This window comes from Nycticebus coucang, chromosome 21 (assembly GCF_027406575.1).
Source record: "Nycticebus coucang isolate mNycCou1 chromosome 21, mNycCou1.pri, whole genome shotgun sequence".
NCBI classification, from domain to species: domain Eukaryota; kingdom Metazoa; phylum Chordata; class Mammalia; order Primates; family Lorisidae; genus Nycticebus; species Nycticebus coucang.
In genome coordinates this window covers 32,730,916-32,749,163 of record NC_069800.1, presented here as the reverse complement: position 1 = coordinate 32,749,163, position 18,248 = coordinate 32,730,916, and the positions used below count along the sequence as shown (strand labels likewise).

The 18,248-nt window shown below is 41.3% G+C and overlaps 1 protein-coding gene across 2 annotated transcripts in view; it reads right to left on the bottom strand.

Moving 5' to 3' along the window:
• Nucleotides 1-5,901: 5,901 nt before the first annotated feature.
• Nucleotides 5,902-18,248, bottom strand: part of GPCPD1 (glycerophosphocholine phosphodiesterase 1) — a 65,823-nt gene continuing 53,476 nt past the window's right edge. For both annotated transcript variants that reach the window (XM_053573947.1, XM_053573948.1), the window contains one exon: nt 5,902-7,268. In XM_053573947.1, coding sequence (XP_053429922.1) covers nt 7,079-7,268 — 190 coding nt within the window. In that variant the 3' untranslated portion in view covers nt 5,902-7,078. The remainder of the gene's footprint in view (nt 7,269-18,248) is intronic.

Below are 18,248 nucleotides of genomic sequence, written 5' to 3'. Positions count from 1 at the left end.
GGTAGAGTGCCGTGGCGTCACAGTTCACAGCAACCTCAAACTCTTGGGCTTACATGATTCTCTTGCCTCAGCCTCCCAAGTAGCTGGGACTACAGGTGCCTGCCACAACACCTGGCTATTTTTTTTGTTGTAGTTGTCATTGTTCTTTGGCAGGCCTAGGCTGGGTTCGAACCCACTAGGTCCAGTGTATGTGGCTGGTGCCCTAGCTGCTGAGCTATAGGTGCCAAGCCTGTCATAGCATTTTTATGGTCTGTTCTAAAATCCTTGTTAGATGATTCTAGAATCTGTACCATCTCAGTGAGGGTGGCACATGCATGGCTGCTGTAAACATTCGTGTAGGAGTCTTTATGTAGACAGAGGTGTCTGTTTTTCTTGGGTAAACAACTAAGAGGAGACTGGCAGGTTCTACGGTAGGTGTATATTTAACTTTTAAAGGAACTGAAAACATACCACATACACGGTCAGAAGACAATCAAGTCTTTGTTCGTTCTTTTGTTTTATGGGTTATATGAGATTTTAATCCATTGCAGCCAAGAGTAGCAAGCTAATTACAAGAAAAACTGTTCCTTGTTCATGTTAAGTAACTTGAAACAGGAAACCCTTCCTGAATGCCCACATAAACCCTATCCCTTTTTATTAGACTTTAGTAGAAAGCAGCCATTTACCATTCTCATCTTCAAAATATTAGTAACTCTTCTCTTGCCACAGACTTAGTACATTCAGATCTGTTCATTTCCTATGGATATGAACTAAGTGACATTATGAAACTAGTTCATCTGTCATAAAAATGAAATATTGCTGGGTCCCTGGCCACTTGTGAAATTTATTTTAAAGATGCTATCACCTTATTTGATATGGGCTGATTTTTGGCTTTTAACAATACTTCTCAAAATTGAAAGCATCTGAGTCTCCTTGCTACCAAAACAATTAAGAGATTTATTAGATGGGGCGGCGCCTGTGGCTCAACGTGTAGGGCGCCGGTCCCATATGCCGGAGGTGGCGGGTTCAAGCCCAGCCCCGGCCAAAAAAAAAAAAAAAAAAAAAAAAAAAAAAAAGAGATTTATTAGATGAACAAAGTCATCCATGTCTGCTGTTACCAAGGCACTCCTGATGACAGCCTGGGCCTCCAGAGTGCCACGGTTGGTGCCATCCACAGGATACATGCTTCCTCCTGGAGCACTGCAGACCATGCAGGACCCTGGTCCCTCTAACAGCCAACTCCCAAGAAAAGTTTGTGACAGTTCCTTAAGATCTAGAACCAGAGGGGGAAAAAAAATGGCTACTGTATGTAATTCACTGCTAACCCAAGAGAGATGCTGCTGCTCCTCCAAACAACAGATTCCTAGTGGCAGGAGAGGAGGGAAAGAGGAAGTCTGGGAAGGGCTGTAGTGATAGAGCTTGGCCTGGGGGGGAGACAAGAAACATGGCCAAGAAGGTGAACAAGCGCCCATGGCCAGGCCACATCACGAGGGAGCAAGAGGGGAGAGAAATGCTGAGATGCCCAAAGCTTCGGGAAGCAGGTTTCTGAGGTAGAAGTGGAGTCACATCCCTTTGGGGACAGCTGGCTTCTTCCCCACTTTTCTGGGTCATAAATTTACTGTGAGTGGGATCTGCCCACTTAATAGATCAAACAGCACAGATATACCACATGACAAACACTCGAAACAAAAGGCAGGTGTGTGTCAAGCACTGAAACAAGCCTCTGCGACCATGGCACCTGGAAGATAATAGTATTCATGCCACAAAGCAATGTCTCATTGTTCCCGTTTTTCTTTTTCTTAACCCTATTTCCCCCATTCTGCCTTCCTTGTTCACCTCCATTCACTTCTACAGTGAATGGTGCTTTTTTTTTTTTTTCTGAGACAGAGTCTCTGTGTGTTGCCTAGGCTAGAGTGCCATAATGTCAGCCTAGTTCACAGCCTAGCTCACCTCAAACTCCTGGGCTCAAATGATCCTCCTGCCTCAGCCTCCTTAGTAGCTGGGACTACACATGCCCACCCCAATGACTGGTTAGTTTTCCTATTTTAGTAGAGATGAGGTCTTGCTCTTGCTCAAGCTGGTCTTGAACTCCTGAGCTCAAGTAATCCACCAGCCTCGGCACCCCAGAGTGCTGGGATTATAGGTGTGAGACACTGCACCTGGCCTACAAGTACTTTCTGAAGCAGTGAGCAGAACCATGGGACAGACAGGAAGTCTGGGGTTGGGGACAGGGGGAGACATGGCAAGGAGGCCGCAGAAGTAGAACATAGATAGGGCTGACAGAGCCACTCTGGCCCCTCCACCCATGAGGCAGCACCAGCACCAGCTAAGGACCTTGTTTGGTTAACTGAGATGCACTCTACCAGTTGTCAAGTTATGCCCAGACCAAGTCCGATTAGAACCTACTTGAATTCTTAATAAATGCTTCTTGTAAATTAGGTTCGCAAATTATCAGACACATGGGAAGATGAAAGCTAGCTACCAGACTGTAAGCATCATATAAAAAAACATTTCAGCATTTACTTGCCCATAGATGTATACATACATGTCTATAGGGATATATGTATAATCAGTCAACTTTTCTTGGGTGTAAGCAACAGAATGTACCTCTAGTATTAGGAAAAGGAAATTACTGGAAGAATGTGGGAGGCATCTCACAGAATTAAGGGGAAGGCCAAAGAGGAACTGGAAGGTTCAGTGGGTTGTGACTCTGGCCCCATATACCATTGGTGGCGGGTTCAAAATCAGCCCTGTCCAAAAACTGCAAAAAAAAAAAAAAAAAAAAGACGCTGTCTGGATCCAGGGAAGTCCAGAGAGTCCAGCTGGTCTGGCTTTGTTCATCCAGCGCTTGGCTAGGGGGAAGGAGGGCACTTTAAGACACCCCAAAACTGCACCCAGCAGGGAAGAGAGAAGTCCCAAAAAGGAAATGCTGCTACCAAGAGGAGGGAGGAGTGGACACTGGGCAGCTGGAGAACCACAACCTCCACATCCCACATTCCAGTCTCCTATGGGAAGGAGGAACCTCCATCCTCCTCCTCTAGGATGGTGAGGATTTTTAATATTGCACTTGACCCAGGGCAACAAGGTGAGAATCTGTCAAAAAATAAAATACAAAATTAAATAAAATAAAGAAAAATAAAATAAAATCAATTAAAAAATATAAAGTAGGCCTGTGAAATTCTGCTGTCTGGCTTTTTCAGTAAGTTTCAGAAGTTCACCCACACCATCCACATTCGTTTTCCATCTGAAGAGACGGGGAGAGGTAGAGGTATGTCTAGATAAATTTAGTAGAGGACTAGACAGATTAGTCATGGCACTTCCTTTTATTATTCTTATTCCAAAATACTATATTTCTAATACGAAACTTTGGTCCCTATCCAAAAAGCACAAGACCCAAAGCTGAAATGCAAAGGAGTAAATCAATTGTATCCAAATCTAATTTAACAGGACTCCATCATCAATCTAGAATACCAAACCAGTAATAATAGGAAAGACAAGATTCAGTGAGCTGTAGACAAAGAACCCAGGCAGAAAGGTAGACTAGTCCATCACAACTAGTCAGACAGCCTGTCCCTGGGGTCATGCAAGTTCTATCCAAAGCAGCACCTTCTTTACCACCAGTCCACCGACTACAGGATTTAGGTACCCTGCCCCTCCCAGGGGCAAGCAGGCCTTGGTGGGGAAACTACTTTATCTTCCACTTATATCAATGCAATCATCTATTATCATAATTCTCGTTCGGGAGAACCGGTTTAGGGTAGTCCATTAAATACATGACTCCATGCAACCCAGCAGAGAACTACAATGTGTAAACATGTAAACATGTAAACTACATGTGTAAACATGTAAACACACATACACATGCCTATGTGGACACACTCCAGACAATATGGCAACATCTTACATTTATCGTGAAACAATTTGAGCTAGGAAACTGGGATCATTGCCACTACCATTTATTTATCTAGTTCGTACTAAGAATAGAACAGTGCAGTAGCTGGAGCTGCAGAGCAGTCCCTGCCCTTAAGGAGCGTACAATCTCGTTAGGGGTAACAGGCGCGCGAGCAGGTGCGCTACACAGAAGCACATGCTCACAGATGCCACTGGGGTGGGGGGTGGGGGCAGAAGGCAGTGCAGTTTGAGAGCACGGGATTCGAGTCACAAACCCGGAGTCTAGTCCCAGCCTGGTCAATTAACCTCTCTGGGTGCACTGCCCCAGCTGTAAAAGGAAGAGTGAAATTTAGAGGTGGTCTGCGTTTGTTTCCATCATGATTCAGATCAAAAGCTAAGGCGAGTTTTATGGAGGAGGCGGCCCCTGAGCCGGACACCGAAGAGAGGCAGAGAAGGCATTTCAGACAGGGAGAGCAGTACTGAGGTAGACGTAAGCTTGGAGTACGGAGGGCAGAAGAGGAAGTGTCACAGGAGCAATGGGGCTGAGCTGAGTGGGTGGCAGGGAGCCAGCGGTGGCACCACTCACACAGGAATGAGCAGTGCTCCTCACGTTTGCGTCCATTCACAGTACATAATTCCAGAGTAGAAAATACCAAAGACAATGGTGGCATTTTATCAAACATTTCACTTGATTTCCAGAAAGTATAAATAATTGAACATTGTTCCTCTACATTTCAAAATTGACATAAATACACCTTCCTAATTGTCAAAATGTGAGCCAATGCAAAGTTTACATTCTTAGTGAATATAACTCAATCTCTTAATTCAAAAGGACATTTGATACAAATTATATCATCTCAGTACTTCCAACATTCGTTTTCTACTATGTTCCAACGACCTGTGAAAGTAAAAACGAGTATGACGAGGTCCCTGCCTTGAAGAGTCGATAGCCTGGAGCGTGAGACAAACACCAGGCACGCCCACCCAGGGCAGGGGACGCGCGGCACCGTTACCGCATGGATGTGGTGCTCCGGGGCACAGAACTGGATCCCCTCTGTACGGAGCTTCAACAGGGGCTCAGGAGAGAGGTCAATGGCTCAAGGAGAAATGAGTTTGGCAAAGAGGTGGCAGCAGTGGGGAGAAGCGAGGACGCAGGGCAGAGACAGGAAAGCATGGCGTCCAGGGCTGGCCACGGGGACAGTGAAATGGTGCAGAGCTTGGGGTGAGGGTCTGGAATAGTCCTATAAAAATGAGGAGCCACTGCTTGTTATGTTTTAATCATCGGCTAACACTGGATTTTTGAGGTCAGGAAGAGACAGGGAAGAAAGCAGAAAAGTTCTGTTTGTATCAGAAACAGTGACTGCGAGCTCTTCCCAGCAAAGCCCATGTGCCACCCCCACCACTTCCTTTCCTCATCCTCTCTTCTCCCTTTTTATTTCCCCCCAGATTTCACCATTAGACAATGTCTTCCCTCCCTTCTTTTCCTTTATGATCTGCTTCCCCTCTGCAGTGGAGGCTTCAAAGTGGAGCTGGAACCAGAAAGGCATAGGAGAGGACTACACGTGCACACGTTGAGGTTAATCAAGATACCACGTGGTAACTGCTTTAGACAAAGGGGCTTCAGATGAAGAAAACATTCTTTTTCAGTTTTCTTAAAGTGCCTAATTTACACCAAAATGTTGGACAAGCTCATTCATATGGGAAAAGCATACAGAACCCTTGCAGATGACTAAATTATCAGTGTTACAAATACAATAATACCATAGGATTTCAGTCTATCCTTCACACAGTTAAGATCTAACCGAAGTTGCATTGCTTAGCTTAAAAAATAAAAAGTACAATGTGTAATTTCAAGTCTTAGGTTCTCAGCTACTACCAAAAAATGTAGATACATGAATAACTGCCTCACGGGAACACGCAGTAGATGCAGATAAGCCAGTCCTTGAGAGTCGACACTGAACCTCAACTTCTCAAAATATTATAAAATCACTCTACAAAAGTAACACCTTCTTGAAATTTCATTTTATAATATAATGAAGAAAATAAATGTGTATTATTTTATTTAACATTCATTCTTAAGTTACAGTTATGTGAACACAATCTGCCTCTAATGAAAGAAATCTTAGTTTAATCCTTCAAAACATGCATATGTATTTAGTAAGATCTACATTTCTAAATAAATTACATGCATGATATACATTAACCAATAAAGAATACCAATATGAGAATTCAGGACATTTATTTTTCTTCATGGAGATATAACTACTGTACAACACATACAAAACAAACCCACAAAGCAACGGTGTGTAATAGGTAGTGAGACACTTAAGCATATTTAAAATGCCTATAGGCTTTTTTTTTTAGGCAACAAAATATTTGCAGTCCTCAACATCTTCTCACACTCACCTAGCACCACAGATGCAAGGACTTAGCAGTAAACGTGTACAATCTCATGCTTAAAACCCAAAGCATGCACTGAATTTTATTTATATGCTGTGATCTACGCTACTCAGTATGCAATACATACTTCTTACTAATATTTTACACATTAAATTACCCTGCAGCATTATGTGAAACAACTTCTGAAAGATTTAGGAAACAAGTTTTAAGGTTCACCTCCAGGCTGGTTTGGTCAAGTGGAAAAATGGCAGCAGCCTCAAGGCTCATCCTGAATGAAAATGGTACGTGTGCACATCAGTCCGTGTAAAAAATACTGATACACACAGATGGCACAAAGATTTGTGCAGTTGGAATCACCAGTGCAAATGCATGCATTTGAGGTACTTATTTTTCCATGGTCAGGTATAATTATGCATAGTCATTTTCCTCAAGTGCTAAAGATTTCAGACCTGATTAAATGAAAAGCTCTAAGAAGTGTAAATATGAGCTATTTATATAGTTAATTGCAAAGTGCTATGTTTTAAATGAACATTTGTTTAACATTATAGATTTACATATCCATTTAAAGTATTTACTAATCAATAGATTTTCTCACTGTAAAGAGACTGACTGGAAATTATACCTGGCCAAGTGATTTAAATAGCATACTTGAAATTCTTGCAAGTACTGTAGTGAAAGAGTAAAATACTTCATTATTGCTTCATTGAACTGAGAAACCCAAAAGGCATAGATATACAATGCTCAATGATGAAAAATGAATACCCAGACCAGTGCTGCATGCCCCCAAATGGCCTCTGTGCAATAAAAACTAAGCATTCTCCACGTTATCAATGCCATTGGCATCCACATGGATATCAGGGTCCCCACACAAGGAGGAGGGAGCAAAGCGGCTAACAGTGGGACATAAACAGCTCTTAAGCTCTGGCAATTCTTGCTTCAGGCGTTCCAACTGCTCCACTTGGAATATATTTGGCTGTTCAGGCATCCAATCATATATCCTATGATGAAACAAACACAAAATATAAAAAATAGTGTAATTTTATGGTTTACTTAAGATCAGGTGACTTAACCTCGTCATAACAATTCATGTACAGAATGCCTGGACCATCAATATTATAGTTTTTGCTTTGTTTCATTTTAAAGCTGACAGCATCAGTTCTATTTTTAAAAATTTCTCCACAGTCTGTCCAATAATCCAGAATAGCAGCATCGTCCAAGCCAGTCAGATAGAAATGCCTTTATTTTACAGATAGAAAGCTATAAAGAGGTGGAATTCATAGCCGATCTACCTTCAAAGTCACCAAAGATCAAGGTAAGAAAACTGCTCACCAGTGTGGCAACTAGCCTAAAGCAATGATGGCAAGCGTACCCCAAGTTGAGAGCTCAGAAGGAACAGTGCGTGACAGGCGGCAGCACTGGTACTGTCCATCAGCAGAGAAAGGATGGCCTCTCACACCAGTGTGACAGCCGGCCAACTATGTAAGGCACTACAAGAGAATCTTTATGACATCACAGTAGAAAAGAATTTTTTAAACAAAATAAAAAAGTATTGACTCAAATATTACTATATTAAAACAGACTTCCTGTTAAAGACATATATTTGAGAACGAAAATGATCTACGGGTTAAAGTATCAGGACAAAATAAAAGCATCTAACTTCACTCTCTCCCTAATCTCATTAAAAATAAAATAAAAGAGATTAAAAATATCTATGAATATGAGAAAAACCGAAGAGACAAAAACAGTTTTGGAAGCAGAAAAACTGAAGGATAAAGTTTTTTTCAGTTAGCAGAACTGAACGGGCCAAATCATCAAATTCCTCTTAAATTGGGAGTAAAAGGGAGAGGCTGACAGGGAGGCTGAAGGGATGGCTGTGAGCAGCAGTGAGTATTAATTTCCCTTCCTCCAGTCCCTGCTGCTATTTTTTTATTTGTTAATTATTATTATTATTATTTTTAGAGACAGAGTCTCACTTTGTCACCCTTGGTAGAGTGCTGCGGCATCACAGCTCACAGCAACCTCCAGCTCTTGGGCTTAGGCGATTATCTTGCCTCAGCCTTCAGAGTAGCTGGGACCATAGGCGTCTGCCACAACACCCGGCTATTTTTTGTTGCAGTTTGGCCAGGGCCGGGTTTGAACCCGCCACCCTCGGTATATGGGGCCAGCACCCTACTCACTGAGCCACAGGTGCTGCCTTGCCATTGCTTTATTATGGGAACTACAGGACAAGATGAGGGTTGTGCCTTTTATAAAACCACTACTGCTCCCCATCAAGGGAATTTAGAGACAGTGTATATGTACCAAATGCCAAATACAGCGACACTCCTCCCTCACTCAGCTCTCTTTCTTCACTTGACTCCAAGAACCTAGGCAGCCAGGTTTTACCTGGACACTCCACCCCAGGTAAAATAGATAGATTCTGCTCTGAGGAATCTCATCAATCCCTGAATAAAGTTCCAAATCTACTGACATCAGAGGTATAACCTAAGAGGCCACCCACATCACCCAAAAGTGCAGCTCTAATCAATAACCACATTCACAACACTCAGAACTTCCAACAAGCATTGTAGATCCCATTTCCCCATCATAGGAGGCAGCTAAGGATTTATTACAAAGAACTGAGAAAACTATAGGACAGGATGAGAAGGCCAGGCACAGTGGTTCACACCTGTAATCTCGGCTTGGGAGGCCGAGATGATTGGATTACCTGAGTTCACAGGTTTGAGACTAGCCTGAGCCAGAGTGAGACCTCATCTCTAAAAATAGCTGGGAGTTGGGCAGCGCATGTGGCTCAAAGGGGTAGGGTGCCGGCCCCATATGCCAGAGGTGGTGGGTTCAAACCTAGCCCCGGCCAAAAACTGCAAAATAATAAATAAATAAATAAATAAATAGCTGGGAGTTGCAGCAGGAGCCTCTAGTCCCAGGTACTTGGGAGGCTAAGGCAAGAGAATTGTTTAAGCCCAGGAGCAAAAAAAAAAAAAGGATATGAATTTTTTTGGCACTTTCTGTGTTTATGCATATACAGTAGAACCCCTTTAAGGTGACCACACAAAGGACTATAACAAACTGATCAACAAACAGAGGTGGTCAACATAAGGATTTAAGTCTACTGTACTGATAAATACATGTGGTGTATGTCCAGACTATAACAATTAGGTCAACTTAAGGAGGTGGTCAACATAGGGAATGGTCAACTCTTTAGGTTCCAGTATCTAGTCTTCAAAAATTTGCTAAAGCCAAGATCTGCTTTCAAATTATTAACATAAAGTTTTCATTTTAACTTAATTGGAAATGTCTATTGAAAAAGCTACAAATCGGGCGGCGCCTGTGGCTCAGTGAGTAGGGCGCCGGCCCCATATGCCGAGGGTGGCAGGTTCAAACCCAGCCCCGGCCAAACTGCAACAAAAAATAGCCGGGTATTGTGGTGGGCGCCTGTAGTCCCAGCTGCTCGGGAGGCTGAGGCAAGAGAATCGCGTAAGCCCGAGAGTTAGAGGTTGCTGTGAGCTGTGTGACGGCCGCGGCACTCTACCCAAGGGCGGTACGGTGAGACTCTGTCTCTACAAAAAAAAAAAAAAGAAGAAGAAAAAGCTATAAATCAGAAGCGCCTGTGCCTCAGTGAGTAGGGCGCTGGCCCCATATACTGAGGGTGGCGGGTTTGAACCCAGCCCCAGCCAACTGCAACAAAAAATAGCTGGGAGTTGTGGCAGGCGCCTGTAGTCCCAGCTACTCGGGAGGCTGAGGCAGGAGAATCACCGAAGCCCAAGAGTGGGAAGTTGCTGTGAGCTGTGATGCCACAGCACTCCACTGAGGGCAATAAAGTGAGACTCTGTCTCTAAAAAAAAAAAAAAGATAAATCATGTTGTTTCATGAAAAATTACCCAAATAATTAAAAGGGCAGGTAGGTAGGAATTATCTGGGTTGCAATTTTAAAATAGACTACTTGAGAGAAAACACAGGGGAGAAAAAATCTTTATTAAGAAAGTGAGGGAAAAAGAGTAAAATCTCTAATTTCATCAATCAGAAATGGTAAAGATGGCGGCGCCTGTGGCTCAGTCGGTAAGGCGCGGGCCCCATATACCGAAGGTGGCGGGTTCAAACTTGGCCCGGGCTGAACTGAAACCAAAAAATAGCTGGGCGTTGTGGCGGATGCCTGTAGTCCCAGCTACTTGGGAGGCTGAGGCAAGAGAATCGCTTAAGCCCAGGAGTTGGAGGTTGCTGTGAGCTGGGTGATGCCATGGCACTCTACCGAGGGCCATAAAGTGAGACTCTGTCTCTACAAAAAAAAAAAAGAAAAGAAAAGAAATAGTAAAGACGAAATAACAACAGACCCCTCAAAAATTCAAAAAATCCTTAATGAATATTACAAGAAACTTTATTCTCAGAAATATGAAAATCTGAAGGAATCTGACCAATACTTGGAAGCACGCCACCTTCTAAGACTTAACCAGAATGAAGTGGAAATGTTGAACAGGCCCATATCAAGTTCTGAAATAGCATCAACTGTACGAAATCTCCCTAAAAAGCCAGGGACCAGATGGCTTCATGTCAGATTCTACCAAACCTTTAAAGAGGAATTAGTACCTACATTACTTAACCTTTTCCAAAATATAGAAAAAGAAGGAATACTACCCAACACATTCTATGAAGCAAACATCACCTTGATCCCCAAACCAGGAAAAGGCCCAACAAGAAAAGAAACTTACAGACCAATATCACTAATGAATATTGATGCACAAATATTCAATAAGATCCTAACAAACAGAATACAGCAACACATCAAACAAATTATACACCATGACCAAGTGGGTTTTATCCCAGGGTCTCAAGGCTGGTTCAATATACATAAATTTATAAATATAATTCGGCATATAAACAAATTAAAAAACAAAGACCATATGATTCTCTCAATTGATGCAGAAAAAGCTTCTGATAATATCCAGCATCCCTTCATGATCAGAACACTTAAGAAAACTGGTATAGAAGGGACATTTCTTAAACTGATAGAGGCCATCTACAGCAAACCCACAGCCAATATCGTATTGAACAGAGTTAAATTGAAATCATTTCCACTCAGATCAGGAACCAGGAAAGGCTACCAATTGTCTCCACTGCTCTTTAACATTGTAATGAAAGTTTTAGCCATCGCAATTAGGGAAGAAAAGGCGATCAAGGGTATCCATATAGAGTCAGAAGAGATCAAACCTTCACTCTTCGCAGATGATATGATTGTATATCTGGAAAACACCAGGGATTCTACTACAAAACTCTTTTATTTATTTTTTTTTACTTTTTTTATTTTTATTTATTTATTTATTTATTTATTTTATTGTTGGGGATTCATTGAGGGTACAATAAGCCAGGTTACACTGATTGCAATTGTTAGGTAAAGTCCCTCTTGCAATCGTGTCTTGTACTACAAAACTCTTACAAGTGATCAAGGAATACAGCAGCATCTCAGGTTACAAAATCAACTCTCATAAATTGGTGCCTTTATATATACCAACAATAGTCAAGCTGAAAAAACAGTCAAGGGCTCTATTCCATTCACAGTAGTGCCAAAGAAGATGAACTATTTGGGAGTTTACCTAACAAAGGACGTGAAAGATGTCTTTATAAAAAGAATTATGAAACTCTAAGAAAATAAATAGCTGAAGATGTTAACAAATGGAAAAACATACCATGCTCATAGTTGGGAAGAATCAACATTGTTAAAATGTCCATACTACCCATTGCTACTCAAAGCAATATACAATTTTAATGCAATTCCTATTAAAGTTTCACTGTCATACTTTAAAGATCTTGAAAAAATACTTCGTTTTATATGGAATCAGAAAAAACCTCGAATAGCCATTACTCAGAAATAAAAACAAAGCAGGAGGAATCATGCTACCAGACCTCAGACTATACTATAAATCAATAGTCATCAAAATAGCATGGTACTGGCACAAAAACAGAGGTAGATGTATGCAGCAGAATAGAGAACCAAGAGATGAACCCAGCTGCTTACCATTAATTGATATTTGACAAGCCAATTAAAAACATTCAGTGAGGAAAAGATTCCCTATTTAACAAATGGTGCTGGGTGAACTGGCTGGTGACCTGTAGAAGACTGAAACTGGACCCACACCTTTCACCATTAACTAAGATAGACTCTCACTGGATTAAAGATTTAAACTTAAAGACATGAAACTATAAAAATACCAGAAGAAAGTGCAGGGAAAACTCTTGACGAAATCGGCCTGGGCAAGTATTTTATGAGGAGGACCCCCAGGGGCAATTGAAGCAGCATCAAAAACACACTACTGGGACCTGATCAAACTAAAAAGCTTCTGCACAGCCAAGAACACAGTAAGTAAAGCAAGCAGACAGTCCTCAGAATGGGAGAAGATATTTGCAGGTTATATCTCTAACAAAGGTTTAATAACTAGAATCCACAGAGAACTCAAACGTATTAGCAAGAAAAGAACAAGTGATACCATCTCAGGGTGGGCAAGGGACTTGAAGAGAAACTTCTCTGAAGACAGGCCCACAGCCTACAGACACATGAAAAAATGCTCATCATCCTTAATCATCAGAGAAATGCAAATCAAAACTACTTTGAGATATCATCTAACTCCAGTAAGATTAGCCCGTATCACAAAATCCCCAAACCAGAGATGCTGGCGTGGATGTGGAGAAAGGGGAATACTGCTGGTGGGAATGCAAACTAATATGTTCCTTTTGGAAAGATGTTTGGAAAACACTTAGAGATCTAAAAATAGACCTGCCATTCAATCCTGCAATTCCTCTACTAGGTATATATCCAGAAGACCAAAAATCACACTTTAACAAAAGATATTTGTACCAGAATGTTTATTGCAGCCCAATTCATAATTGCTAAGTCATGGAAGAAGCCCAAGTGCCCATCGACCCACAAATGGATCAATAAATTGTGGTATATGTATGCCATGGAATATTATGCAGCCTTAAAGAAAGATGGAGACTTTACCCCTTTCATGTTTACATGGATGGAGCTGGAACATGTTCTTCTTAGCAAAGTATCTCAAGAGTGGAAGAAAAAGTATCCCATGACTCAGCCCTACTATGAAACTAATTTATAGCTTTCATATGAAAGCTATAACCCAATTATAGCCCAAGAATATGGGGAAAGGGGAAAGGGAGGGGAGGGAGGAGGGTAGGTGGAGGGAGGATAATTGGTGGGACCACACCTACGGTGCATCTTACATGTGAAACTTACTATCTGTAGAATATAAACGTCTTAACACACAACTAAGAAAATGCTATAAAGGCTATGTTAACCAGTTTGATGAAAATATTTCAAACTGTATATAAAACCAGCACATTGTACCGCATGACTGCATTAATGTACACAGCTATGATTTAATAAAAAAAAAAAAAAAAAAGGAAGTGAGGGGGCCAGGCGTGGTGGTCCACGCCTATAGTCCCAGCACTTGGGAAGCTGAGGTGAGTGGATTGCCTGAGCTCACAGGTTTGAGACCAGCCTGAGCCAGAGCAAGACCCCATCTCTAAAAATAGCCAGATTGTGGTGGGCACCTGTATTCCCAGCTACTGGGGAGGCCGAGACAAAGGATCACTTGAGCCTAAAAGTTTGAGGTTGTTGTGAGCTATGACGCCACAGCACTCTACCAAGGGTGACAAAGTGAGACTCTGTCTCAAAAAAAAAAAGAAAAGTGATACAACCTTATAGGACAGTAACTAGCAAGTCTGCAAGTGCCATTTCTCCAAAAGCATGTGCCCACTTCATGTCTCTGTATCACATTTTGGTAATTCTTGCAATACAGGGTGTCCATAAAGCTCGTGTGCAATTTAAAATAGTGTGTAATTTTAAATGAGTCCCTTCTAACCCCAACTAGTGTATAATTCTAAATTGCACACAAGCTTTATGGACACCCTGTATTTCAAATTTTCTCATTATTATTATATCAGTTATGGTGATTTATGACCGGGGAATCTATGATGTCACTAATGTAATAGTTTTGGAGCATACAGGACAGATAGTAATATGAACTAAATCCAAGGAAATTCTCCATTTTAAAGCAGGCCTGTGAGAATTTCATCACTTACTCCTGGTATGATGGTGCCCAAGTGCTGGCATACCTTGTTATACTGTGTTTGACAAATATTTTTGTTTCTTATAAATTGAAGATTTCTGGTAACCTCACAAACGGCAAGTCTGTAAGTGCCAGTTTTCCAACAGCATGTGCTCACTTCATGTCTCTAACACATTTTGGTAATTCTTGCAATGTTTCAATGTTTTTATTATTATTGTAAATCAATTATGGCGATCTCTGACCAGGGATCTATGATGTTACTCACGTCATGGTTTGGAGTACAAGCCAAGCTCAATTTCATTAAGTTCATTAACAATGCTGTGTGTGTTCTGACTGTTCAAACTACTGGCTATTCCCCCATTTCTTTCCCTCTCCTTAAGCCTCCCTATTCCCTGAGACACAACATTGAAAGTAGGCCAATTAATAACCCTGCAACCCTCTCAGTGTTCAAGTGGAAAGAAGAATAACAAATCTCTTACTTTAAATCAAAAGCTAGAAATGAGTAAGCATAGTGAGGAAGGCACATTGAAAGCTGGAGCAGACTGAAAACTGGGCCTCTTACACCAAACAATTAGCCGAGTTGTAAATGAATGCACAGGAAAAGTTCCTGAAGAAAATTAAAAGTGCTACTCCAGTGAACACATGAATGATAAGAAAGCTAAAATAGAAAAAATGTTTTTCTGCTTAAGTAGAAAAAAATGTTAGTGGCCTAGACAGATCAAACCAGGCATAACATTCCCTTAAGCCCAGGGAACCAGAACAAGGCTCTAGGTTTTCAAGTCTATCAAGTCTAAGTGAGGAAACTGCAGAAGTATGAAGCTAACAGAGGTTGGTTCATAAGGTTTAAGGAAAGAAGGTATCTTCCATAAGATAAAAGTAAAAGGTGAAACATCAAGTGAAGAAGAGCTACAGCAAGTTAAACAAAAAATCTAGCTAAGATAATACAGGGTGTCCTAACGGTCACCATACATTAGGGAAAACGGGAAGTTATAATTAAATGTACCTTTATTTACAAAATATTTATTACAAAATTTTACAAAATATTTCCCTATGTGTTGATATATAAATATAAAAAATATTGAAAAATTAAGTTTTTAAATTTTTCCTATTTATGGCGACCTTTGGGACATCCTATAGACAGATGAAGGTGGCTACACTAAACAATAGATTTTCAATGTAAATAAAACAGCATTCTACTAGAAGAAGATGTCATCTAGGCCTTTCAAAGATAGAGAGAAGTCAATGCCTGGCTTCAAGGCCTCAAAGGACAAGCTGACTCTCTTGCTCGGGGCTGATGAAGCTGGTGAGCCAGCATTCATTTACCTTTCCAAAACTCCTAAGGCCCTTTGGATCCAATCTCCTTGTGCCCTAGCACTAGAACAGCAAAGCCTAGATGACAGCACATCTATATAGAGCAGTGGTTCTCAACCTTCCTAACTGCTGCACTGTTACAAATGGAAAAAAGGGATTGTGACCCACAGGTTGAGAACCACTGGTCTAGAGTATGGTTTACTAAGGATTTTAAGCCCACTATTGAGACTTCCTTCTTCAAAAAAAAAAAAAAAAAAATCCTTTCAAAATATGAGTACTTCCTTAACTTTCTAGGTTGTATTTAAAACAAAATCAAAAAATGACTCCTAAGTGATAATGCACCCAATTACTCAAGAGCTCGGATAGAGATGTACAAAGAGATAAATTTTGTCTTCCTGTCTGCTAATATAGCATCCATTCTGCAGCCCATGGATCAAGAAGTCATTCTTAGGCCAGGCGCAGTGGCTCATGCCTGTAAATACTAGTACTTTGGGAGGCCGATGCAGGTGGATTGCCTGAGCTTAGAAGTTAGAGACCTGCTAACAGAGGTTGGTTCATAAGCAAACCAAGCAAAACCAAGCCCCCATTTCTAAAAACAGCCAGGTATTGTGGCAGGTGCCTGTAGTCTCAGCTACTTTGGAGGCTGAGGCAAAAGTATCACTTGAGCCCAAGAGTTTGAGATTACTGTGAGCTATGACACCATAGCACTCTATCAAGGGAGACCAAAAAAAAAAAAGTCATTTTGATTCTCAATTCTTACTGCCATCAACATGGAATCATGACCTTCCACCAGCAAAAAGATTACAACTTGCTGAAGGCTCAAATTCTTAGTGTTTCTTACTAATAAAGTATTGCTAAAATTAAGGTAGATACATTGTTTTTTAGACAAAACGCTACTGCACACTTAAAGACTACAATATAATATAAAGCTAACTTTTATATGTACTGGGAAACCAAAATAATTCATGTGACTCATTTTACTATGGTAATCTGGAATCACACATGCATTACCTCCAAGGTGTGCCTGCCTGTATTAGCAAGTCTGCTAATCCCTCAGCAGAATAAATGAATCCCTTCTAACCCCAACTTTCTTTATACTAAAACAACTTTGTCTCCCAAATTAGTGGCTTTCAAACTTACCTCATAAACACCAAAGGAACTGATTTTAAAGGAAGAAAATGATCTGTTTATAACTATTTGAGTTCTTGCTATATTATCACACATTGGTCTCAAAGATACACAGCAGTAAACAAAGAGTCAAAAAGCCTTGCCTTTATGGGGCTTATGTTATTGCTCGTGTGTGCACATTTGGAGGGTGAAAACAAGTAAATAAGCAAATATAATATATACATGGCATGTCAGGTGGTGATAAGTGATATGGAGGGAAGTTAGGAAGTACACTGGGAACAGAGGTTATTATTGAGGAAAAGCCTCACTGAAGTAACATTTCAGACTTTACAGGACTCTTTCTCCGTCTGAAGAAAGAGAAACAGCAGATGCGGAAAGTTGTAGGAGATAAGGTCAGAGAGGGAAAGGGGCCTGGGAGGCATGGGGCCTGGGAGACAAGACAGGGCCTTATAAGGACTTTGGCTTTCCCTTTAAGAGACACGGAAAACCGTGGGAGAATTTTAAGCAGCAACATGATCCAAGGAAGTTTTAAAAGGCTCTCCAGCTGCTGCACTGAGCACACACAGCATGGAGGCAGTCCCCAGGCTCCACTAGTAATTCACACCAGACATGAGGTGACAATGATAAAGACAGATTAAGGATATATTTTGAAGATAAAATGAGGATTTTCTGTCTGGACTGGGATATGAGATAAAAGAACAGAATCACAAAAGACTCCAAGAACTTGGCCTGAGAGAAACTAGACGGATGTAATAGTCATTTATATTGAAATCAGGAAGACTATAGAAGGAATAGGTGTCAGTACCAGGATAGAAAAGTTTATAGAGGGGGCAGCGCCTGTGGCTCAAAGGGGTAGGGCACTGACCCCATATGCTGGAGGTGGCAGATTCAGACCCAGCCCCAGCCAAAAACTGCAAAAAAAAAAAAAAAGAAAAGTTTATAGAGGTCACGGGAATGGTCTGACTTGGCTATATATACATTTGGGAACATAGGCCGGGCACAGTGGCTCATGGCTATAATCCTAGCACTCTGGGAGGCATAGGCAGAAGGATCCTTCAGCTCAGGAGTTTAAGAACAGACTGAGCAAGAATAAGACTTCATCTCTACTAAAAATAGAAAAATTAGCTGAGTGTTGTGGTGGGTGCCTTGTAGGCCTGGCTACTCTGGAGGGCTGAGGGGCTGAGGCAGGAGGATCACTTGAACCCAGGAGTTTGAGGTTGCTGTGAGCTAGGCTGACATATAGCATTCTAGCCTGGGAAGAGAGTGAGACTCTGTCTTAAAAAAAAAAAAAAAAAAAAAATGGGAGGAATATGTAAGTGTATGAAAGCCACAGAACTGGATGAGAATCACCAAGAAAACTGGCACAGACAAGAAAGATGTCTGGGGGCAGGCAGTCACTCTCACCCACAGGATGACTTAGCCCAATCAAATGAATTTTTAAAACAAGCTTCCCCAGGGATTGTGGCA